Raw genomic sequence first — 25893 nt, forward strand, 5'->3', positions numbered from 1 at the left:
TTGTGAATTGTGCATTCACAGATGAAGCTTGTGACTCACGGATTCTTCAACCTCGATTCGTTACCACACTAGCCGACACTTTCAGTAAAGTGCGTTATCAGTGCAGAAGGGCCAGTAAGGTTGGTGCCTCTGAAAGTTTGCCATGGATGGGAAAGAGCCTGTTTGCTCTAAAATCTAAAATGCTCTGCCCTCCCAACTGTGCCGGATTCCGGCTGTGTATTCATTCAGTAAAGCCAGAGCTCTTGTTCTAGAAACCAGCGTTTAATATAAAATGATCTCATATTAAAAAAAACACTTATAATGTGGCATAAGTAAGAGACAAGACGAAACATATGACAAATAGCATACGTTAAATCGGGAAAAAACTAGATTTTCCATTACCCATGAAGTGATCTCAGGGCAGCCACATAATTTATAGCCTTAGCCACAAAAATAACGTAAAATCTTTATACCTTACAATGGAATCAGAGGTACATCAAGAACACACAGAATTATTAGTTTTATTAACATTATATTGCGGTCATTACAGTCCAGTGGGTAGCCGATACCACCGTGAGCTACTCCATACCGGTATGTATTTGGGAGAGGGGATGGAACAGAGACAGACCCCAACAACTTCCTTTCTGGTCTGCGCTCAGCAGACACCAGCACAGACCAGGCTTGTCCACTCTTCACATGAGTTACTTTGTAATAAAGTTACAGATTGTTCCATGTGTGCAATATATCCGGTGTCCTTTGTGGCCATCACCCCCACATAATGGCACGCCCGCAAGCTCCGCAGTCCAGTGGGGGAGCGAACAGCTTTGTACTGCGAAGCAGAACCCTAAGAAACCGAACCAACCCACCATCCCTCCAAAGAGACCATCAAGTGAAAGCAAGCAGAATACAAGCCCACCTACACAGCAGGTTGCCCTCTCCGCTCATACCAACGGCAATCCCCTTCTCTGGGCATAACTTGAGCTATCACAAACCAATTCAGATTGTGTTACTGCAAGAAACTGCACAAAAGACAACCCACATACAATTTGGCCATATCCAACTGGATGTCATTACCACAATAACTCACCCCAGAACACTAAAATGGTTTCAATCCAATTTCGATACCTGCAAATGTCATAGTGGCAATGGTGCTACAGCCCAAGCTACACAAAGCATAATGAACACCAGTACAGCGATTAACTACTCGTGGTTTTAAAACAACCACAATATAAGATGGAGTCCACGAAAAGGAGACCATTATATTTTAGGAAGGCATAAATTCTGCAGTCAGCAGTTTTAAAACACAAGATGGAATACACTGCAGAACAACATGCCCAGGTTACAAACAGAATAACTCAAACTTTATAGTGCGCAAAAGCACCATTTTCAAATACTCACATCAGCAGACATCCTTTGTTTCTCAAGGACGCCCCCAAGATATCGAATTCCTTCATTGACAAAATACTGAACTACTATCAGGAGAAAAACAATGCGTGATAGAAATTTAGTCTTTCAATACTGAAGGAGACTCACAAACCACCATTTCAATCTCAGCAGAGCAGACAGCTCCACTTCAAACTATATCCTCTCTGTCTAATGCGATTCACCCTGCACACACAGATACATTAGAGGTATGCTACCTACCAGACCCTATGTTTAAAAGGATGTGGGAGATCCATTGTCCCACCAGCTCATACCTTCTGTGCACGAGGCATCACACCACAATAACTACAGACAGCAATTTCACACCTGCTAAGACAAAGAAAGCCTTGACTCGTGTACAGCTGAACTTTGCCAACCAACAGCCAATCTGCAGAGCCTTGCCAAGATCCTCAGAAAAAGATGTTGGTCCAATTGGGAAAAACACAGAGCATTTGATGGCGTTCAGTCTCGTCCAATCAGAATCCCACCAAGACATAGCTCTAAAAGTGCACTCCTGCTCTGACTGTTAAAAAGTGTTGGGGAAATTAATATAGTTTACGAGCCTCATCCTTGGCCAATGGGTACCTTTTAGTGCAGTAGATTGTTCAATACTAAAGGGCCATGCCTGTAGCGAGACCACCATCTCCAATTTGGCCAAAACTGATATGCGTCGCCCATGGACATTGAGAGGTAGAAAAAGCACGGCCAGCACCAGTATGATCAGACTCTGGGTGCTGTTGGCATCCATATGCCCACCTGAACCCTTCATGGCCAACAGCTCCTGCAGTACATCTCAATAGCAAGTGATATTGGGTCTAAAGTGCCCCTTCAAAAAGAGCCTCGTTACTGATTCAGGATCCTGATCCTCACATTCATGACCCATGACGACCTCTCCTGGATTCCTCTGGGGGCAGCATCATCATGCCAGCTCTTCTACTGGTCCTCCTTCACCCTCCACCTCCCCAAGAAATCTTGAACCAGCAAAACGCAGCAACTCAAGTGATCAGAAAATGACCCAGCAAATGTATCTTCCCCACACTTGGTTGATCCTAAAGGTTTCTACAAAACGACAAGACATGCAGATCCCCTACTATTTGCATCATAAGATTCAAGCGTGCCACATGCCTCATGCACATAGGTGCTGCTGCCTTTTTAGAATGTCAGGAATTGACTATTTGTGGCCACTTCTCGTATTATTTCTATACACACCAAATCTTTTCCAGTTTAGGAAACAGTTTCACCTTCAGCGTATAAAACTTTAAGAGTTCTGACGTCAGGCACCGCTTATACATAGGCACTAGTGCAATCCAACATTGCATGGCAGCGCAAGTGATATATCATTTAAATTAAGTGCTTTACACACGCAGTGTGCGCTGCCTGCTGCCTGGCCAGGCTGCTGAGACTGGCTAAGCAGTAACACAGAGTCGAGAGTGAGAAGCTGACTGCTGGAGAGACACTCACTGGGAGGCTTGCTCCAGATTCGTCATGCTTAGCAGAGAGCTGGCAGAAACGTCAGTCCATAATGAAGAAATGCCTGCATGGTCGGAGTCGAGAGGTGCAGAGCTGGTTGCATGGCCTGAATCCAGGGGTGCGAGATGGAGGCAGTGTTAGAGCATTGTGAAGATGTCTGCAGGGGACAGAGTCCAGGGAGATGAGATGTCTTCAGGGTAGGAATCCAGGGAGATGAGATGTTTGAAGTGTGGGAGCTCAGCGAGGTGAGATGTCTGCAGGGGGAGTACAGGGAGGTGAGATGTCTGCAGGGGGAGTACAGGGAGGTGAGATGTCTGCAGGGGGAGTACAGGGAGGTGAGATGTCTGCAGGGGGAGTACAGGGAGGTGAGATGTCGGTAGGGTGGAGTCCAAGCCAGGAAATGAGATGTCTGCAGGGAGGGAAACCAAGGTGATTTAAAGATGCATGCAGGGTCACAAGCAAGAAGTTAGGCACTGGCTCTGAGTCAGAGGTAAGAAACTGGCCACAAAGTCAGAGATGAGAAGGTGACAGCATTGCCTGGATGAGAAGTGAGGTGCTGGCCACACGATCACCATCCAGTGATAGGATTTGGCTGCAAGGCTACAATCCAGGGTGAGAGAGTTGGTAGCAGGGGCAGACTCCAGGGTGATGAGCTTGCTGAAAAGTCAGAGTTCAGAGTAAAAGGCTGGTTATGAAGTCAGTGGTCTGAAGCAGGTAGGTGGCTGTGAGCACTGAGTTTATGATGAGGACGTTTCAGCAAGGTCAGAGTTCAGTGGAGCACTTAATGCAGGACTAATCTCCAAGCAAGGCACTTGCTGCTGGGTCGGCTCGGGGTCCAGCAGTCATTCATTCCATGTGCAAAGGCGCTCTTCAGTGGCAGATCCTCCCAAAAACATGATCCTAAAGTAGATGCTCCATGCAGGACCATGCAGCATCTGCTCCTGGCCAGATGCACTAGTGGTTGCTCCTCAGATGTTCCTGAAGCCGCTGCTCCTCACAGCCACGAGTCCTCTTCAGAGCGTATGTTTCTCACCTGGACTGGGGCGTTGAGGGCTTGGGCCTCTTCTGATGGTAGCTGCCACTTGACCTGCATGAGAAGAGATAGGATGAATGAGTGCAAAAAGGACTTCCATGGTCACAAGGGCAATGTGAAGGAGGCCAGCTGTATCGAGGAAGCAGTGCTACTATGCCAAGGTGACTAATCCTAATTATTATTATTATTATTATATTTCTTATATAGCGCCAGAATCGACCCCCGAAGGGGTATCTCCGCGTTTGCCTTGGGAACCCGTCCTGGTTTTTCCCTGCGAGATAGCCCCTACAGGGCATCCCCAAGGTGAAAGCCAGGCATCCCGCCGCAGGGGGGCCATTGTGGAGATTAAGCAAGCTTAATGCCCAGAGTTGCAGAGTGTGAACCCATGATTAGGTCAGGCACCGAAGCGAGAATTATCGAGTCCATGGACATTTGAACTCAAGACCCTGCCGCGTCGGGAATTGAACCCTGGTCCCGGGTCTGACCTCTGCTTCAGGGTCTGCCTGCTCTAACCAGTGAGCCACACTTCTCCACTAAGAGGTCAACACTGCTGCGCGTCCATGTTCCCCCAACCATAGATAGCAAGGGAGCAATGCTTCACTGTCAAGAACCCAGTTCTACCAAGGGATCACTGCTACCATGCCACTGCTTCCAGCTATTCCAGGGGAACACTTCTACCGTGCAGGTGTGTGTCTATAACAGACAATCTATGCTCATGACAGTTTTCTCTGGAAGACACTTAACCATCTCAGGGCCACGGCCCTATCAGGCTGGGCCCTCACATTTGATATAGTACAGAGTGAGAGGTACAAACCAAACAATAAAACTACCCTGGGCGAACTCACTTTAAGTGCAAATTGTGCAAAAACCTCCTACACAGCAAACACATATACAAACATATATAATTTTCTAAACAAATGTAGAGGAAAATATAATATACATAGTATGATGCACAACCTAATTACAACACACAAACTCCAAGTTAATACATCATATTAAAATATAAATAAGTAAATATGTTGTTGGTGGTTTATTTTAAACCAGACATCGGATATTAGATATATAAATTCCTGAAATCTGCCTATTGGCAAGAAATATGCCCATTTTGCTCGAGACGACATAAGTATATTTGGACAAGATATTTTAATTGACATATATGGATCTAAAATTCAATGATTTGTGATAGAAAATGGCAAATACCTTTGTATTTATTTACATTTTAATTTGATGCATTGACTTGGAGTTTGTGTTTTGTTTATGTTGTGCACCATCATTTTTATATAATTTTTATGTCTACATGTGCTTATATCTAATAAACGCTGTATTTTTATTTATTGTGTAGATAGGTTTTCACAGCTTGCACTTCAAGTGAATTTTCCTATTTGGTTCTTTCTTGCGACCCTGTCCCCTTGGTTCTTACGGCGTTTCTCGCTCTCTCGGTTTGTGATTTCAGGGTGATGGGTACATCGGAGTCGGTCTACTTCCATGAACCAGGTCAGAATGTCCATGTGAAGGACACAACCAGAATTACACAGCTATTCTGATGAAGGACAGTCGGATGCTTGAGGTGAGGTACCATGTCTATTGCTAAGCAGAAATGGATTGCTTACAGGAGGTACTAGCTGGGCGAGACCATACCATACCTTGGTCTTGGAGCAGATTTTCACTTCTAAGAGTTGGAGGATATGCAGGAACAACCGGACGCTGAAAATGACCTCAATGACATCCAGAAAGATGGAGATTGCCCAAAGACACAAGGAGGTACTCTGTGAAGGAAAGAGAGCAGAGTTAGGCAAGCACTCCATGAAGACCACGGTCAGTGAAAGGTGTTATGTGTTGGGAAAGTGTTTGGAGGGAGTGATCGAGGAGTTAGAGAAGGGCAGGATGAGGGAGGCAAGAGCTCAGACAGACAACAGCAACGGTAAAGGTAAAGGCGAGGATGTAAGCCAGTGCGGTGCTTGGGTGCTATATAGTGGAGCAAGGTGTTTGGGAACTGCTCTGTGAAGAAGACTGTAAACAACTGAAAGCTTGAAAAGCAGAGAGAACATAAAATACATTTGGGGCTCAAAGACACAATTTGCAGGAATGGCGACATCACACAATGGTAAATCAACGTAATGGTTTGTGTGCATTTCATGGGGATGAAAGTGTTCTCAACCGGTTACCCTCCAAGATACCCAAGGACCTCTGCAGACTACGTATTTAGTTTGAACATATCTTGTTGTCAAAACAATTTGGCAAAAGCCTCCTTTTGACTCTTTCTGCATTCGCAAGCTTTGATACACAGCGTTCAGTTTACACAATTAGGGACAAACTCGAAGCATACTTGGTTGCTTAGTATTTGATTTAATTGAGTAAAGTCTATGAATTTAGTGTGGGTGAAGCCTTATGAGAATTTGCCACTTTGATACCCATCCATTCTATTCAGTTGCTTTCACAATGTATGCCAGGAACCATCCGGTGTCTGGGGACGAGCTCATGCAGAAATTGCGGCCCATATCAAGGAGGGAAAACAGACTCTTCTCATGTTGAATAGTTCACAGCTTGCCCATGTTGACACGGGGACTACGCCAATGACCACTGCATTAACATGGATGTTCACAGACCTGACAGTGGTCTTCCAATTGTCGGCTGGGTATGCTGTTTGTTGGCAAGATGTGTGCTGCATCTTCGGACAAACAACTGACAAAGAGTAAATTGCAGCAATAAGAACAGTGTCCTTTGTACTTGTTTCTTGCACTAATTTGAAAGCCACTAAAACTGCCTCCCTCTTCATTCAAGGAAGAATACATTTTAGAAATAGTAGGAGAGACTCGCAAAGAAGGCAGTAGACAAGCCATCCAAAGGGCTCCCCTGGAATTATTTGACCGAGCATAGGTAAAACGTATTATTTCTCACTAATGAATGTACAACATCTACCCGTTGAGTGGAGTTTCTGGCTCCAGTTTTGACTTTCTTCACTGTAGATGAACACAATGCAGGTCGCTCAACATCCCGGGTCTTCACTAGCTCAAACTATTTCTTCCCTTCCGCTCTTTAGCAGGGTGATCTGTCTGCGGCACCCTCCCTCCGCGCCCAGGGTATTCAAGAGTACCTTTTCCCCAATGACTGTTGAGTGTGAGGCCTCTCCACCCAGGAGACCCCAACCTCCCTTATTCAGGCCGTCTCTTCTGCCAGATCTAGATCTGTGTGCCAGTATCTCGTCTTAGCTGGGCCGAGCCCAGTGCCTATCTTTCATTAATGATGTTCTGAACCAGGAACGGGCTTGTTTTCCTACCACTAGAGATTATATCTCCTCATTCTAGAAGGCTGCGATGTATTTCCAGTCATAAAGTACCAGCACACATTGGTGGTTGCAGAGAGCATCTGCGCGTGCAGCATCCAGCGTTCAGGTGTTTCTTGGCACAGCCCAGAATGCATATACAACTGGCGTTTGCAGTGGCAGCAGGACTCGGGTCTTCAGACTACTTAGGGTCCCATTTTCAGGTGGTAAAAATAAAGCCTTCTCTGTTGGGCATTCGGAATCCCCCCCATCCCCTCATCTTCTAGATGGAGCTCAGTTCCATCATGAGGACCCAACTGTATAGTTTGGATTGCAGCCACGGCTTCACTCCAGAACCCCTGAAAGTAAACAATGTCTGCAGTCTCCTGCATATGAACGTCTGAAGGTCAACATTATCTTTTTTGTTCCTAGAGGATTATCTGCCCTCATTTCAGGGGATGAGAAGATTTATACTTACAGACAATAGTTCAGCAATGTTTATATCAAGGCAAAGGGAGAAAACACTCGCCATATTTGAGCCTTCCAGCAATATAAATCTGGCACTGGGCGAGTATAACATAATGCGCCTATCAGCAGTCTTGCTCCTCCAATACGCAGGCAGATCATCTCAGCAAAATGACCAGTACCCCCGCACAGCTGGGAACTTGGCCCCTTTGGGTATTCCTGGTGCTTCTTCAGGACATTGTAGTTAGCCTGCTGCTGAAGAGTTAACTAAATGCCGATAATCTCTCACATCAAGAAAACTTAAAGTCTTAAACGTTTCCCATCAGTTAAACTCCTACCTCAAACTGTAGTTCTGTACTATTTTGTTCCGTTTATTTGTTGAAGGCTCGGTCAAAACCAAGCCCCTCTTCCTTTCAAAGCAAGTCTTCAGCTCCCCACGGTCTATACTATTCTTCTCATGTCCCGCCTTACTGGCCCATCTTTTATGGCTTTCTGTTTCATTTTACCTCCTTTTCCTCTTTATTGCATCCAAATCCATGTATGCACTTGCTCTGACTTACTTATCCCGAACCAGCCTTACTGCAGCAGGGCAGATCGGGAACTCTTTCAGGTGACCCTTTTCTCCCGCCCACCATGACATTTACAAAAGTATTCAAGGATCATTTGTCACGAATGCTTTTACTTCAGGTGCTAGCTCGCTCTGACTGTGCGCAGCAACTATAAAGACGTGTTTTAATCACCTTCAGTTAATTATACTGCAGATTTTTGGAAAAGAACTGTAACAAAATGTCATGGTATTAAAAATCATCAATAGTCTATTGACTATTCCCGTGATGGCAGGTCAGGAGAGGAGGCAGCGGCAATCAATCCTAGACCTGTGTGCCTTCAATTAGAACGTGAAGTGAGGTGGTTTACCCTCCTTCGTGGCCCAGACCCTCTTTCACACATGGGCGCATTTCTACTAAATACAGTATGGTTTTCTAGCCACAAGGGTGGAGTAGATGATGGAGCTTCATGGCTGCGCCCTCATTCGGAGGCGCTGCCTCTGTACGGTTCCTCTCATTACACACTTGCTGTCAGTCACAGAGCTCAGGATCCTGGAGGCAGAGGTCTTGGTTTATGGAGCGGTCAAGAGGAAACCTGGACCTCATGCAATTGACTAGGTATCAGTACAGAGACATACAATACAGGCGTACATTAGGCTGTGCCAAGAGCTACGGAAAGGAGGTCAAGCCCTCATCTTGTTCCTTTTGTTTAGTCGAAGATGTACTGATGATTCATATCCATTCAGGCATCTGGCTGTGACAGAGGCAAGCTGTCTTTCGTTGAAGAATGTGTTGTCAACGGTCAATTTCATGTTTGGAACTTGAATTTGGACCTTTTATGGTTGGCACAGCTGATGGCATGGAACGTGGTATTGTGATCTTTGTTGAGAGGGCCAGTGGGTTTCAGGCTTTCACTACAAGCGAACACTATACGGTGCTCCATACATATATAATTATGTCACAGACTCGTCCATCTTGCCTCCTAAAGGCTCTTTCTATTTTTTATGTGGATCAGAAAATCATTCTTCCCTCTTTCCATATCTGTTCCTCTGAGGCATGACTTTGATGAATTCCAATTCCTTAATTACTTTTGTGGTTTCTCTAGGCCATTCATTCCTCTGGCAGACGGTTAAAGGCATGCATGTAGCGGTTCTTCACTGGTAAGCAAGCTTCCAGTACTCAGTGACTGTCCTCATGCGCTTTGGAATGCTATGCAAACTCTAGGATCCTCTATATGAGGTAACCTCAAAGAAAGAGCTGTGTTTTTTCATAGCAACATGCTCCGTAGAAGGGTACTTGTGGAGTTGGAACTTGGACGCCTACTCATGCATTCGGTAACAAATACATGTTGGACTTCAACTCCAGCACAGGAGCTAAAGTCCAAATCCACTTAACATATATGGGGGAATTGCATATTCTTCCACTTACCCAGCCCCCCACTAACACTAAAAAGCATTTTCAGACTTCAAGTTATCAGGAGAAGGTGAGTTAATATGCAGGTTGCTCATGGCACCACTCTTGCATTGGTAGTTCTACACAACGTTTTTTCCAAACTAAATCGCACTTCAACCAGCTCCCTACTTTAGCCTCAAGGTATGAATGTAAAGAAAAGAACCGATATGGCAGTAAAGCCTGGCGTCTGTGTAAGTTCACTGGGCGCCAATTGAAATATTTTGCCTTACTGTGCAAAAAAAGGTTAAATCCCTTGGTCTGCTTGTAAGACACCCCATAGGTCTGGAGCAGAACAGAGCTGCCAGTACAAGAGTCAATGTGATGGGTAATATATACTGTTTCTCCATAGGTGATGTTTAATCCTAGGTTAGCCCTTTGACCACCATTGAAAAGGGTATATTACACTCTCCCAAAGAGTCAGATTGAAAATGTTGGTTCGTCTAGGCTGAAGACTACATTGGCTTGCTATTTGGAGATTCCTTTTACCGCTTTTCACTTCCCTCTAACTTTTATATTTATGCCTCCAAATTATATTAGTGTATGTAAGATCTCTCCACCTGCATGCAACCTATAAAGGCTGAACATAAGAGACAGCCACTAGTGTCACTGGTGTCTTCTAAACAACACTCATCCCTTGCAAAGGCTTCATTATTACGTTTATACAAAAAATCTGTAGAGTTGGGATGCTCATAAGATGAAAGGAAGGAGAAAGACATTTAAGAGTAAGAGTCACTTACGTAGATTCGAGTGGGGTCGAAGGGACATTCATGCGAGATCTGTATGAGGTCAAGGTCGATGAAGGTGCATGTGGCAAGCAAGGTGCGGCCCTCGTTGACGAAAGTAATGACCACAGACACACTTATGCCCACAGTGCAGAGGGCTGAGAGCAGGGTGTTCACCACCGAGAGGACGAAGACTGACCAACTCTACAAGAAAACAAAGATATAAACACTGTGAACTGTTTGACACTGTAGGTGTGTTACACTTTACACAATGAGCTGTTTGAACAAGTTACTTAGCCTTCAGTAACGCTCTTTCTGAGACACAATTTTTCTCAGATGCCTCACCTTTTAAATATTCCCCACTGGTCAGACTGATCTGTGAAATTTTGAGCAGTACGTCTGTGCGCTGGTAGGTGGCGCCATAGGGCTCTACACGGACCGCCTTCTGCTTCTGGAATAATGGGCAGAGCCAAGATACGCTCCAATCCCACACGCTGATGTTAGCTGCTTTCAAGGCTGTACTCTCCCCCAGACGCACAGCCCCAGAAGCAAATGCGTTTCAACCAGTATGCAGATTCCTAAACTTGGGATCTTATTAATGAATGGAGTCCAATCACTGAATGGGGAGGACGGGAGAGTCAATGAGCAACCTGTGGTTAGATAGTCTCGACCAAAAAGAGCATTACTGAAGGAAACTTGTTATTCTGCTAGAGACTTCAAACTGCAGATTGCTCACGTTTTGAATGGATACCAAAGTAGCACCTATATGGAGGTGGTGTGTGAAGGGACTCGAGCCAAAAGGTCCTGCAGGACCAACCTGGCTGTAGTGTTTTATGAACATATGGAATGATGCCCAAATAGCAGCCTTGGCTCTGGTTAATTAAGCTCGCAACCCTTACGGAAGCTGTTTTCTGGCCAGTTTGTAGGAGATCTTCATGCAGAACACAATCCAGCATGAGATGTTCCTTTTCTGCACCGCCTCGTCTTTGTTGTTTGCTCTTGCGAAGCCCACAAAGAGCTGATCGTGCACCCAGTGTTCTCCGGTATGATCGATGTATAAAATCAGTGCTCTTTTGGAGTCCAAGCGATGTCACTGCTTAATCTCCAAGTATGAAGATGAAGATTGTGAAGGCCAGGGTGCAAGACCGGGTCCCAGTGATGCGAAAGCAGATCCCCCGGGAGGAGTAACCTGATCAGAGGGCAAATGCTCATGCCCATGAGCTCTGGGTACTATAATCTTTATGCTCAATCTGGGGCCACTGGAATGACCTGGTCAGTTCTTATGTTCTTTAGATCTCAGGGCAGAAGAGGTATTGACGGGATGGGATACAGAAGTCCCGAGTTCCACCCTAGGTGAAACACATCTAGTTAGAGATGCCTTAAAAACTCCAATGTGCAGAACTGCGGACACTGTGCATTCTCAGCTGTGGCAAATAAATAGAGCAATGTTCTCCCCATGTGTGGAAGAGACTATGCACCACTTCTAGGTGTAACTGCCGCTGGTGATCTGCTAGGAGTCTACGACTGAGCTCGTCTGCCCTGGCATTCAAAGACCCTGCCAGATGGTTCCCCACCAGGAAAATTCCTTGATGGACAACCATTTCCAGGGACGCCGTGCCTCCTGGTACTGAGTCCACAACCCTACCCTTCCCTAACCCAACCCATTTGTTGCAATACCACATAGCGTTGGTATTGTTTGTAAGCACCTATACCAGCCTTACCTTGGTGGAAGGGAGGAAGGCTTTCAATGCCAGGCGAATGGCCTTCTGCTTAAGATGGCTGGCATGAAGCCAGGACTCCACCAGAGTCCAGAGTCCTCTGATCTCCAACTCCCCTAGGTTGCAGCCCCAACCCAGAAATGACACATTTGTCATCACGGTCAGCTCTGGGAGGGGTGGAGAGAGGGGTCTGCCAATGACCCACTATCTGCCCAATAACTACCACTGCACATCTTTCACAATCTCTGCTGAAATCTGGATGTGGTCAGAAAGCTTCCCTTCATTTTGGGCTCACTGAGGCTTCAGATCCCACTGCAGAACCCTGTATACCTACCGGCAAGAGGCATGAGGCCATCAGTGCCAGCAGCCTTGGAGTCAACCTCCCTGAAATCCAGGACAAAGGCTGAAAGATCATGGTCATAGCTATAATGTACTGGTCTCTCTTTTCTGGGGGAGAGGCATACAGAAAATGCCCAAAAAGCTCTTATTAAGGGGAGCCTTTGAGAAGGAGTCCAGGGTGACTTTGGTACATTATTACGGAACCTCAAAGATGACCGGAGGTTCGCCTTAGCCTGGAAGTGGTTATTAACTCCCTGGCATGAGCCCACCTTCAACAGCCAGTTGTCGAGGTAGGGAAAGACTGGGACCCCTGACCTTCGAAGATGCATTGGTACCCCCCACTAACACTTTCATGAACACCCAAGGGGCACTAGTGAGACAAAAAAGGAGCACAGCAAACTGAAAAGGCTCCAGTCCCACCCCAAACTGCTTGTAGCCCCAATGGGCTTGTAGGATTGTTGTATGGCAATAAGCATCCTACAGATTCAACGCCACCATCCAGTCTCCAGGGTCGAGGGCAGGCAAGACCTGGGAGAGGATGAGCATTTTGGATGAAGGCATTGAATAGGCGCTGGTCTGTACCCTTCTGTACAATTTGCATGACCCACTTGCCTGATGTTATGGCCAGAAAGCCCGGTAGAAATAGTTGAATCCTTCCTCCAACCGGGTAGCTGTGTTCCACTAAGAGCACGCTAAAGGGGTTTGGCAGGTGGGGTCATGGCAGTGGACTGGCCCAATTGTCCCTGATCACATGGGCAGTGGGTGCCATGGCCTCTGCCATAAAAGGGCAGGGCACCTTGCTAAGCCTAAAGTGGCTGTCAGTATGGGGTACCAATGCCGAAACCACAAAAGGAACTGTAGGACAGATGTAGCTGGGGAGGCAGGGCAAATTACCCAAAGGTCTTTTGGGACACCGGGTAAGACTTGAGCAACCGAATTCCAGAGAGCGCGAGAATAGCAGCCCAGCAGGCAACTGGCATTGACTGACCCGAGGACCAAACTTGTGGAAGAAAATATCCGCTTACCAAAGGTCTACACTTTCCTGGATTCCCTATCTGGGGGAGTAGTTGGGAAATCATGTGGATTAGACTGACTGGTAGAAGCCTACAGCACCAAGCTCTCAGAGGCGGGGTCAAAATGACAGGGGCTGCCAAGAGCAGGTCGGTGACAACTCGCAATACGGCAAGTTACTGGAGACACCGGGGTAACATTTGGCTTAGGCCCCTAGGAGGGTATCAGTGAGTACCACGTTGAAAGGTAGAAGGGCATCTGTAGTAGTTTGCCCTGACTGGAGTACTTCGGTCAGCACTTTGGTTTTGACCTCTAAGGTGGATGCGGTCGAGAATTTCAGCCACCTTCGGCATGAATATCGCTTAGGAATTTCTTTCTTCAGTGGTCAGACTACGAGGTGACATATGGCTTGAATCAGGAGAGTTGTCGAGCCACTGGCATCTCTGAGATCATCAGATCAGTTTTATTTGTTGCAGGGTTGGGCAATTTTATCTCCTGCTTCATAGTCATTATTGGAGTCTGGAGGTAGCGGTTCTACAAAAATATAAATGCAGCCTTGGTCGAGCCCGGAGTGGCTTGAGTCGGAGTAGGAGTGCAGGATTGGCACTTCTTTCTCCAGTGTTGGTGGAGTCTGCACCGGTGTTAAAGGGCTGGGAACTGTTGTGGACTGTGGACCCGGGGGCTGAGTCGATACAGGAGCAAGGAAGGCCAAGTGGTGGTTTTGGAGGGTTCAACTGGTACTGAGGGCAAACCACTGTACAGTATCCCAGATGGAGGGACTCTTGGCTCCTTGGGGCCCAGATGCGTGCCAGAGGGAGCCAGAAGGGATCCAAGGAGTCAGACCATGGCCTTGCGCAAGTCTTGCATCTGCCTCAATGTCACAGATGGTCCCAGAAACTGAGGTTGTGCCAGAACAAGTTGCGGGATGGGCTTCGATGTTGACCAACTTTAAGAGTGAAATAGAAAACATGACTATGCCCTTTCGCCTTCTAAGGAGTAGGAGATTGGTTGGAAGAGTCAGATTCCCGCTTGGATTTTTTATATTTTTTCTTTGGCTTACCTGAATATTTGGAGTGTGACGATAATGGACCTTGGGATAGACTCCTGCTACTTTAAGAACGGGACCAAGACCGACCCTTGGACTCAAGCCTGCCTCGACATGGAGTATTCCGGTGCTTGGAAACACAGAAGTTCACTGCGTGGTCCTGTATGGCTTCGGGTTCATCGACACTCAGTCCCTGCAGGCTTTAGAGTCATGACTCCATCTCAGGCACCACAGGCAAACCGGATGAAGATCTATTACAGACATCTGCTTGCAACAGTACTTACAAGGTTTAAAACCTGCCATTTTAGGATGTGACATTTCCCAGCACACTAAAATGTCTGCGATACGTTGGTCTTGAAGGGATGGGCAATATCTCCAGATCTGCGTCTGGGGGCACAGAAAGAAAGGAACTGATGTCAGCGTGCAGGAGATTTGCCTATATTGGCTCAGCACATCATTTCGGGAGGGGGTCAGTGCAGAGCTAGATAGCTCACAGAGGTACTGCTCAAGCGTACGCAGATCCAGCCTGATACATGGTAAATATTCAAAAGATGGGGAATCTGCAGTTAGTCGTCTCTATCAGAAGTTACACACATACAGAAGAAAGTAAACACTGCATCCAGAGTTAATAAATTGATACATACTCACAACAGACTCTTCAACATGTAGACAGGCAGAAATGTCAAGCATCCTAAGCAAGTGACCAAGTTATCAACTGGGGTGCACCATTACAAGTACTGGTGGTCCTAGCAAACCATTGGTAAACAACTGCAACCTCTTCTGATACTGTCCAGCAATAAATGATTAAGAACAACCTCACACTGGCAGGCTCATGGTGTAGATTTCAGATTATATAAAATTCGGTGTATTTATAGGGAGGAGGCTGTTTATAAGGGTTAGGTGGGGTCTGCCTTGAAGGAGTGAACAGTGGCACAGCTGAATAAATCATGTAAAGGTACAGGTCATGAGGTCACTCAAAAGAACGGCTTGTTACCACCAGTTTGCCTTTCCATTTCGAAGGGAAAGAGAAGCATATCCAGAGTCTAGAGGTAGCCCAGCACCCCAATCAGACATGCCCTAGCAATTTTAACTCCCCAACTGCTGCTTTATCCCGTTAGAACCCAATATCTTCAGGGAAACTGCGGCCTAGTTGTTTCTCTGCTTTTCACATCTAGTAGACGAGGCTTGGAATTCAGCCTCTTGGACAAAGTCAAATAAGCAGAAAGTGCCAAATGACTAGAGAAGGAAAAGCGTACGCTAAAGCAGCTGACTAATCAATATGGATATGCATGAGGTGGCAAGAGATCGACAGGAATGCTCAAAAATAAAAGATAGGCAAAAGTTAGAGACTCCTTGATTTAGGGAACCCGAGGGCAACTCCATATTCCCTAGTGTCACTCTCAGCTCAACAAATAATAGCTCTGCACGCCAAGATATTCCTAAAAACAAGGTGGGTAACATGACTTATGATTATGAAGCTGAGGTTTGGTCATGGGTGTAATGTTTTGGGGGGGTTGTCACACATATATGTTCAGCACAAAGGAGAAGGGGAGAGCCTTCATAAGCCCAGTTCGACACATGTAAGATTTCCAGTGCTAAAGAGTCTCATGGAGGCTCCAGATGCATGTGGTGACAAGAACCATTGACATCTGACTGAACAGATGAAAAGCAGTGCACTTTTGAGCTTTGTACAACATACAGTCTGGCCAAGGCAGCACCTCGCTGATAGATCGCTGCCTCAAAACAGCTGGCTGCAGAAACACAAGTGGAATGGTCAAATACGACAGAGTCAACAGCCAACTAAGTCTATGCCCCAGTTACCAGAAGTCTGAAAAGAAATGTAGTAGCAATTCCCAGGTCTAGAAGCCAGAAATAGGCTCAGTGGGTCATGGGTCCCCTAATCTGGGCACAAAATCCATGAGGACTAAAGGTGCAAAAACAAGTCACAGGATGCAAACCTCAAGTGTTGCCATTCAGTCAAAGGAAGAGAGACAGTCCTGATCTGAAAAAACACCAAGCCCTCACTCAACAACACAGCTAGTGCCATGTTCTATGTGGAAGATGCGCCAACTAAGACCCTCTGCACATAGAACAGGTAACCCTGAGTAGGAGGAACCTGGAGTGGTCTACTGAACTCTGGACCCTCTGTGCAAGTTTCTTTGTAGATTGCCACGGACTGATGGGACTCTGGGGACAGCAGCACAATGACTAAGTTACACCCTTGACAGATAACGTTTTAGTGGTTTCTGGAAAAAAAAAAAAGGAGGTTAAGTTGTGTTGGGGACTGGCAGTTTTGTTTTTAACAAACTTTGAGTATTACAACATGACGCCCATGCGTCTCATCAAGGAAGTTGTGATATTGTCATTTTGTGTTTTTCAATTGTACACAAGTCCCTCTTGGTCTGCTCTGTCCTGGATAACTTATGACCTATTACATTCGTACCTCCCTAATGTCTATTGAATATTATTGACGTGCCGCTGGACAGCTAATTGTACCGTTAGGACGCCTGCTGCTCTATACCTTCATGTACTGCTGGGTAAGTCATGGAGAGGGAGTGATATGTGTAAGTAGGAGGTCACTCTGCCTAAAGTTCTCCAGCATGATGTCCCAGTCCATGGAAATTGGGTGTTTACGTAGTCCTCTTGCCTCCTCCCGCCTAATCACCGCACTTCCAGCACCACCCCATCTAAGCATGTCGTCCTGCCACATGGATAGTGGGGGGCATCTGTGCGATTTCCATCTCATGGTGATCGCCCTGATAACTAGTATAAGGGCGAGGTCTAGGAAGTGTAGTTGGGCCCTCAGGGCGCTAGTGCACTTGCAGAGACCCAGCAGACACTCCAAAGGCATTGTCTTGAATTATAAGGTGCGTGATGTCTCCAAGTGTAGCCCGGACCTTTCCCCAGTAATCATTAAGATGAGGGCAGGCCCTTAGCATGTGGATAAAGCCCGCCTCGTCTGTTTTGCATCGCGGGCAGCAGTGTTGGGCCTCCGGAAACATACGCTGGATTATTTTTGGGGTGAAGTAGGACTAATGAAGTATCATTGTTTGTATAAATTTGAGTTTGGCGTTGCGAGAAACTCGCTTGGGGTGTTCTAAGATGCTCGCCCAGGCTTTGTCAGTGATCTCTAATTCAGTGGTTTCCGCCCATTTAGTGCGAAGGTCAGTGAGTATGGTGTAGGCTTGCGCCCGGATGCCAGTGTACAGCCCTTTAACTAGAAGGCTGCCCTCCCCATGTAATAAAGCATGGCACCAGTTTGTGTTCCACATGCTGGGGCTCCCATGTCACCCTAATGTAATGAGCTATCGTTGCATGAAGTAAGCACAGGAGGTCTGGTGCGCCAGTACTCTGCACAAAAGTGTTGTTGTTCATTAGGGTGCCATTGCTAAAAAATTATCCGACCTCTATCACTTCGGTCTCCTCCCAATCATGTAGACCGGTCCTCGTGAGTCTGCCCCCGGGGGTTGGGAGTCCTATGAGGGGTATATTGCTTGCATATGGAATCGCGCTTGCAGTATAGCGTAAGGCCTTTTTGCAGCACTGAAGTGCAGTTTTGAGTGGTGGGGCCCAGTTTGGAGGAATTTTTGTTTTGGGAAGTAGTAAACTGTGCAGGGCTCCTCGGTCTAGATTGCGAGTTTCGTAGTCAATTTCCTGCAGGTTTCTGCCTGCCGACAAGAATGAGAGCCACTGGAGCTGCCTTGCATATTAGTACGCTCGGAAGTCAGGGACTCCCAGTCCGCCCTTATGCAGCTCTAATTGCAGTTTCTTGAGGCTAATCCTACGTCAACCCTTCCCCCAGATGAGCTCCGAGAGGAGTGTGTCCAGAATACGGAAGGTGGATTGTGGACCTATCAGGGGTAAATTTACAAAGAAGTAGAGGAGGCGAGGAAGCATCACCATCTTAGAGATGGCAATTCGTCCCATTGCTGACAGAGGCAGGGATATCCAGAACGTAATACTCGCGTGTATAGCACTAATTGCCCTCATGAACTTATCAGACTGGCAGTTAATGGAAGCGAGTTCCAGGCAAAAGTAGCAACCCTGAGAATGATTTACTCTGCGACAAAGGAGTTTCCGATTTGGGGAGTTGAACTCGCAGTTCTTTCCAGAAGCAGAAGTTTCTTTGGTCTCTAGATATAGAAACTAGGTTGAAAGGTAAGGTGGCATCTAAATATATTGTATTGCAAGTTAGGTTTCATAAGTTGAAAATTATCCTTGTATCCTTGCTTTCAGTGGTAGCCATTGCAGTCCATGTAGTGCTGGAGAGATGTGGTTATTCTTTCTCAATGAGGACATTAATCTGGCTGCAGAATATAAAATTAGATTTAAAGGAGCTAAATGGGATTCAGAACATCATTTAAGACAGCTGTGCAAACTGGAGTCTTAAGATCACTACGGCATGTAATGCATGTTGATCTGCCTACTATTAGGCTCCCCAAAGGAGCAGCCTATAAGGGACTCTCTCAGGACAAACACTCACAAGGAAGCTCAAGGCAGAATGTAACGAATACCTTCCCCTGAGGGTTACAAAACCCAGCTAGTGCCTTCTTCTGCCAAGAAGGAATTTGAACTTGGTGTGGACCCTTCAGTGTCTGCCGTGTGGGGTCCTCCTGAAAGGACAGTGGCTGGAAACTAGGCAAAAGGTGAATATGTGTAAGATCCTCAGAGCGAATATAAAGGGTCTAGACCCTTCTGGAGTACAGAGGTGCCTTGTTCCCAGAGGGGATGACCTTGTACCAGAGAGAGTTTGACATGTCCTCGGGAAGACAAGTGCTACAGGTAAGGGTGCAATATGAGTAGGAGACTTCTGAGCGGTGATGAATTATGCTGGGGGCTTGGAGCCTGGAAGCTTGGAGTACTTTGCTCTGGGCCATATCCGGAAACCACAATTAGGACTATAGGATCTCATCTTTGTGCCTGGGTTGTCAAATTCCGAGAAAGATGTCCATTTTATCCAGAGCTGCCAGAACCACCTTTTGGGATTACTTCACTTTAGTCTACTTGGTCCCTAAACCCACAGATAAACAAACTGCCTCTTGACCTCTCCGACTTGATAGGAGCATGGTCTGGTCTGGGCCCTTGCAAACCGAACACCCTGTATATTAGTTGTCTCCACGGAAAAATAGCAGAGCAACCCTGAAAATGCAATTGGTTTTAGTCTTTGGTTGAGGGTAGTGAGGATCCGAGGGTATCTCCCAAAAGGTAACCTTGTTACATAGACAGCTAAAAAAAAGGAAGATGAGAACCAAGGTATATCCTACATTCGCTTTTTAAGAATGAAGGGATAGGTTTACTCCTGCTCTCCGCTAGGCACAGAAGAAAAGATTAGATTGACCTTAAGGTGATCCAGGCCAACAACCCTTAGCCCTGAAAGGAATGCTTTTTCCAGCTCTAAATAAGCCAAAGAGAAATCTTAGATTTGCACTGCACTGCCTGCAGGAACCAAAACAAGATTGTATGTCTTGGGATCAGGTAAACACATCCCACTACAGCTCACAATAGTTTATCGGTCTTTTCCAGTGAGAAAGCCTGAGAATAAGATAAGCCATCTCCTCTGGTTTTCTAGCATCCAGCCTCCTGCCCATTCCTGCCAGAAACCAAATAAGTACTGGACCACTTAAGTTGAAAGATGCCAGTAAAATACTGGTCAGTTTGTTCATCTAGTAGCCCTAACCAGAAACTATGAGAGGAGAGAGGCTGCAAGGCAACGGAGTCTATTGTCAAAGGTTAAAGTAGCACTTCATCATCTTTAATCGATTTGAGGCCTAACGCCCCGCAGCACCAGCAAAGCAACTGAGCTGCATTGGAGTCCTACCGGATTCTTTTGTCACTCAGAGATGCCTCGTTTATCTCAGACGGTGTACAGGCTCAATGACTGACACCCTCAGAGTGCGATTATCCCAGAACCAGCCCCGACTAACTGGGAGATGCAACTACTAATTCCCAAGCACATGTATGTATATCAAATTAGTTCAACTTATTCAGAATATCACATATATCATAGGCAAAGAACATGTGAGGCAACAGTTCAAATTTTCCAGTCAAGTTCTTGTCTGTCTTGTTTTAATTCAGATTTCTTCAAAAAGAGCAAACAGCCAACGCGTTTCGTCGCTACAGACAGTGGTTCCGCGACTTTCTCAAGGCTAATAGTCTCTGTATCGTGCTTTTATGCGTGGTGATATTTCCAACCCACACGTGGGTTCCAAGTGGCAATATATTATATTCGGGTCGATTCCCTGCTGTTCTGTGTCAAGTGTTCGACAATCATTTCTATTACTCCAGCTCGAGTGGCACTGCTACAGAGTTTCCCCTCGCCATGAGTATTTCTCTCGTGTGGGAGATGCACCCAGCCTGAAGAAGTTTAAAAAAACAAAAAACAGGAGTGTGTGCGTGACTTAAATCTTTCATTTGCGCTAAAAAGACGAATTTCTTTTGATGGCTGCTGATAATGTGGTTACTGGAATGAAGGGCACTCCTTATACCAAACTGAATAGGGACTTGGTGATGTTGAGATTGGACAACTGCAATGTTACCTATGCAGAAGATCAATAAAGTTTTGAAACTACAGAGACTACAAAACCAGGCAGCTAGACGTTGTTTCAACCTCAATAAATGAGAGCATATGACCTAGGCAATCAAAGACCTTCACTCGCTCCTGGCGACTCCGAAAGTTCCAAACTTTCTGAGCTGTTTTCCAAGTTCGAGAGGGCTACAGCCTCAAGTACTCAAAATCACTTTTACAGAACAATCCACGTATTCAAATCCAGGGAGCCTGCATCGCTACCTTGATCTCTCTACTCAAGTTCAACCACAAGTCACAAGTCAAGACCGTCTGGGTGATAAGACCACAGCTCTTGGAAATATTTCACCCAGGACTAGGGGTTTGAAGGTTCCCATCAAATGTATTTCCTTCAAGAAATATCTTAAACCAAGCCTCTTCAAATAGGTCTTTCCTTCCCACAATGCCACTACCAGAAATACTGGCCTTCCCTTCTCCAAAAAGAGAGACGTATCACTGAGGAAAACGTGATCTCTGCCGAATCCAGGTTCTGAATCTATTTAGGATACTAAGTATAGGTGCTGGCTGCCATTTTCGGTTTATACCACAATACGTAAAAATATTTGGGAATGTATCCCAAGGAGCCATATTATTTATTTCAAACCTTCTATCGGTATAACTATATATTAAAGATAATCATTTTCAAAGAAATACCACGAATACCACAGCAAATTTTATTATTTATACATACACAGCCTCAAGTAAGCCTGAAATGTTTGCCCATACCTAGCAACAGAGAGCCAAGAATACTTTAGGTGTCTTGGAAAAGTAGGTAAGCACAAGTGTCCTAGGCCAGTAGGGAAAACACTGCTCCTCTCGAACACTCCCCAGTACTCTCTATGTTCCATGGCACTCAGAGAAAAAGTCTGACATCCAAGAACTCTCTAGCAGAGTGAAGGGAGCAGCTCCTCCACCTGTACAGTGAGGAGTTCCATTAAGATAATATTCATAATGTGGTATGTATATGGTATTTGGTGCCAAAGGTTTGAAGCTTCCATGTGTTCTAATCATCATGGTTAGCATTATAGCAACTAAACCACACCCGCTTCACCGACCTAGTTGGGTAAAACACTGAGCAAACTCCACCGAGATCTGAACCTGTGACTAGCAAGACACACACCGATCTATGCAGCAATCCATTCACCTTGTCTTCAGTCGATACTGCTGCCTCCTTCATTCTTACCCTCCACACATACAATGTAGTCACCATGTTCCTAACTTCACACTCTAATGGTGTGTCTGAAAACCGTTTCCAGAGCATGGCAACACCCCTCTTCTTGTTAGAAAGATGTATGCTTACCAGAGGTCTCTTGGAGAGGTACTGAGACAGCACGATGGCGGTGAAGCCGCACGTGATACTCTGCAAAGGAAAACACAGTTTAAGGATGAGATGCTCATAGCCACTAACAAGATCATCATCAGTAAATAATAAACATCATAGGTAGAGGTAAGGGGTCTTAGGGAATTGCTGCAAGTTCCGGAAGAGAAGATCCTCGTCAAGAGGTTGGAGCAAAGATCCGGTGGTGGAGCAGGGATTACCAGAGAGCTCAAAATGATGAGGGTTGAGGGGAGGGCTCTGGGGCTTCATAAACTGGAGAGCGAAAGATACTCTGGAGGTGTTAAAGGGTTACCAGTGACTGCCAATTTGTAGACGACAAACAAGTTGAGATGCATCTTGCTATGAAGTGAACGGTTAAGATCTAAGCCGGTGTTAGCTGAAAATGGCATGAGGATGGAAAGGTTTGGGGAGCCCTAGCTGCTGGGAAGCAGATGCCTCATTCTGTTCAAGTCTAACCTCAAGCAGTCTAGTCTACAAACTGTCTTTGACCATTACGCCAAACGCCTATTTTCACTGATAAAAGATTCTTTAAGGAACAGTATTGCTGAATAGAAGAATTAAAAAATTTCCAAATAACCGGTAGACAGTCATACCCACAACCAAAACATACATTTCACTGTAGCGTATTTAGGTTTGAGCTGTGAATTATAACTGGCGAATTCCTGGGGCCTTATTTATTCCTGCTGACCAGATTGTTTCTGAATGTAAAAGTTGTCAATTTTTTGATAAGGTACTTATCTAATCACTAAATCTGTGATATGCATAAAGTAGAGTACCCAAGTGAATGTGTTTTAACTTAAGATATTGCGTGCTTACATTCAGAGTTGAAGACTTAGAATTTCCTGATGTCTGCAAAACTTGCTATGAAATCTGCAAATAATAGGAAATGAAGTACAGTCATGTACCTGTGGGATATACCCTGTGCTCATTATTTACTTACCATACCTCTCCAACTTGACAAATTTTGCCACTTTTGTTGAGTTGACTTCAGGAAGATTTTTTTAGTTTTTAAAATTTGATGGAGTTGAAGCGTAGCTGAACAACGTGTCTGTTTCCATTAACCAAGAGGTGGCACAATGTCATGCATTCCATTTAAAGGGGACTTCTAATTGAAATACTCTGCTCATATGTACACATCTTCCCTCTCCCGGAGCTGTTCTATTCGAGTCCAACACACGTGTCCAGCTGATAGTGTCTCAGTGTATTCCTGTCTCAGTGTACCTCTGCCTCTTTAAGTCCCATGGTAGTGTCTCTGCACCACCGTGTATGGCTCTCATTCCAGATGTAGGTGTTCCCATTCCCCACTAGTGTCAGCGTCTTGCCTCAGTAAGTCTAAGTTCCTTGTTCCAATTTATGAATTTCCCTGCCTCTCCCCTGTCCTAATGTGGTTGCCTCGCTTACTAATCCTCTGTCAGTATATTACTGTTTGACTGTAAATGTTCCCTTCTTGCAGCAAACTTCTGTCCTACGAACACTCTTGCACAGTGACCCAGTGCCTGGAACCTACTTCTCGACATGCAAGCCTAAGTCCCCTGCACTCCAGATACCTGACAAGGATACCAAATAGATCACATTAAAACCCCTTAGATTTCTTTGTGCCACTAGTCTTGAGAGAGGTTGCTCAGGGATATGGACAGAGCTGTAGGACAGTTGGGATGTTCCAGAAATGTGCTTTCCAATTCAACTCGATCTTATTGTCACTGGCTAGAGCATTAAAGCTAGTGAACACAATTTAACCAAATTTGCAAGCCAGAACATATTTATCAATATTCACTGTCGGCTACATAAATACTGCCTACAGCTATATTTTTTAATGAAGCAATGCTCTGTAAAAGAAAATTAAGTTACTGTTAACATATTGTTTACGATTCACGGTGAAAGCTAATTCTGTGGAATGTTAAGCTTATAATGCCTCAAAAATCACGAACTTTGTGATGGCACTGGCAGAATTGCAATCTGCCTTCAAACATAATAGGCGTCTGCTAATCATAGGGAGCTTTAATTTAAGGCTAACAAAGAGGAATCCAAAGCAAGCCCCTATCTAGTTCCTCTGCCTGGGCTGAATATTACCCAAAGGGCTAACTTATGCATGCAAAGAACGATACTTTATAATGGCTGCTGTCCTTAGACACCCTCTCGATTGAACAGCTGACCCAGCAGCCATTCCCTGGAACGGATCATGTCCTAACCCTCTGTGAACAAGACACAAATCAAAGCTCCACTGGAAGGGTTGAAGCATCTATGGAGGCCTTGAAAGCTACACGTGTAGCACAATAAGTTAAAGAACTTATTAAAGTGGCTGAGAGTGTTCTTATAGTCTTCAACAAGTAGGCTAGCCCTACTTAACGAACTGTCCGTAAAGGACAAAGCAGCTCCGTCCCAAAAATTGTTTGTGGTAGTTCCAAGGAAGCGGAAATACATTTTCTGCTCTGCCACCCATCATTAGCAAAAGAGTTGCTGAACAAGAAACACCCATAATAAATATCTTTAGACCTGCTAACACAACTGTCATCATCAACGTCGGACTGCACTATAGGGCAATCAGACCGCACCCGATTGGCTGGCGTGACAGGTCAGTGTGTGGGCCAGTTTTGTGGCTCTTTGTGGGCCTGTAGTATGGTTTGCTGGGCCGGTTTTTACTGTCGATTTTACCGATATTAAAACAAACATTGCAGACTCCAGCCTCAAATCCATACAGTTTTCCATTCCTTGCTAAACATTTATACAGCATGTATTTAAAAGTTAAAAACTTCCCCAACTTGCAAACATGGGCCTTTTTTTAAGCTATATAAAAGACATTACTAGGGGCTACTTTTATTTTGATGCCTGTGCCTATTTTCAATCCTTGTCAGACCTTGATGTGCATAAAAATAGTGATGGGTGGAATGCTTGTTGTAATCTCGCACTAGTAATTCATGGGGCCACAATCAAGTCCATCGTTATTCTGCAACACATTCCACCTTTTCATACAAATAGAATGGGCCTGGCAGGCAATCTTTCCAAAGAACTCTGTAACGAAACTTCATTGTGACCTTTCACTGGTTTCTCTCTTCCTCCAGTATTTTCTGAACAAGTTGAGACAGGTACAACAAGCATAGGGTGGTAGTGGAACAAAGTGCCGCACCTCGTAAAATTAGCTATTTTAGTGGCCATGTAGTATAAAAAAAAACACAAAGTATACAGAGAATAATTCAGTAATAGTGCCACTTAGGGCAATGCCACACCCTACCACCTAAGATGTGATTGCATAAAGTAAAGAACCTTTGTGTTTTGGAAAATTGATGTTGTAAATAGATATCATATGTAGCTGTGGAGTTCTTGGGTATATTTCTTATAAATAATTTGAGACCGGTATTAGGAATGTGAATCCCACTAAATAGATAGAGGTACCTGGGGTGACATGCTGTATATTTAGGAACTAATGGCCAGATGTATAAAGCAAATTTCTGGCTGCAAACGTCCAGATTCTGCAAATCAGGCCGTTTGCGAATTAAAAAATGCCTTTTTACATGTACCAAGCCCTATTTGC

At 45.3% G+C, this 25893-nt stretch overlaps 1 protein-coding gene across 2 annotated transcripts in view; it reads right to left on the bottom strand.

The window, feature by feature from the left end:
- Positions 1-245: 245 nt before the first annotated feature.
- TMEM54 (transmembrane protein 54) overlaps positions 246-25893 on the bottom strand; it is a 101243-nt gene continuing 75595 nt past the window's right edge. For both annotated transcript variants that reach the window (XM_086955733.1, XM_086955732.1), the window contains exons 3-6: positions 22326-22385; positions 10366-10554; positions 5548-5670; positions 246-3958 (exon numbers count right to left, since the gene is read on the bottom strand). In XM_086955733.1, coding sequence (XP_086811859.1) covers positions 3866-3958; positions 5548-5670; positions 10366-10554; positions 22326-22385 — 465 coding nt within the window. In that variant the 3' untranslated portion in view covers positions 246-3865. The remainder of the gene's footprint in view (positions 3959-5547; positions 5671-10365; positions 10555-22325; positions 22386-25893) is intronic.

The sequence above is a fragment of the Lissotriton vulgaris genome, chromosome 2_1, assembly GCF_964263255.1.
Source record: "Lissotriton vulgaris chromosome 2_1, aLisVul1.2, whole genome shotgun sequence".
In the NCBI taxonomy this organism is placed as follows: Eukaryota; Metazoa; Chordata; class Amphibia; order Caudata; family Salamandridae; genus Lissotriton; species Lissotriton vulgaris.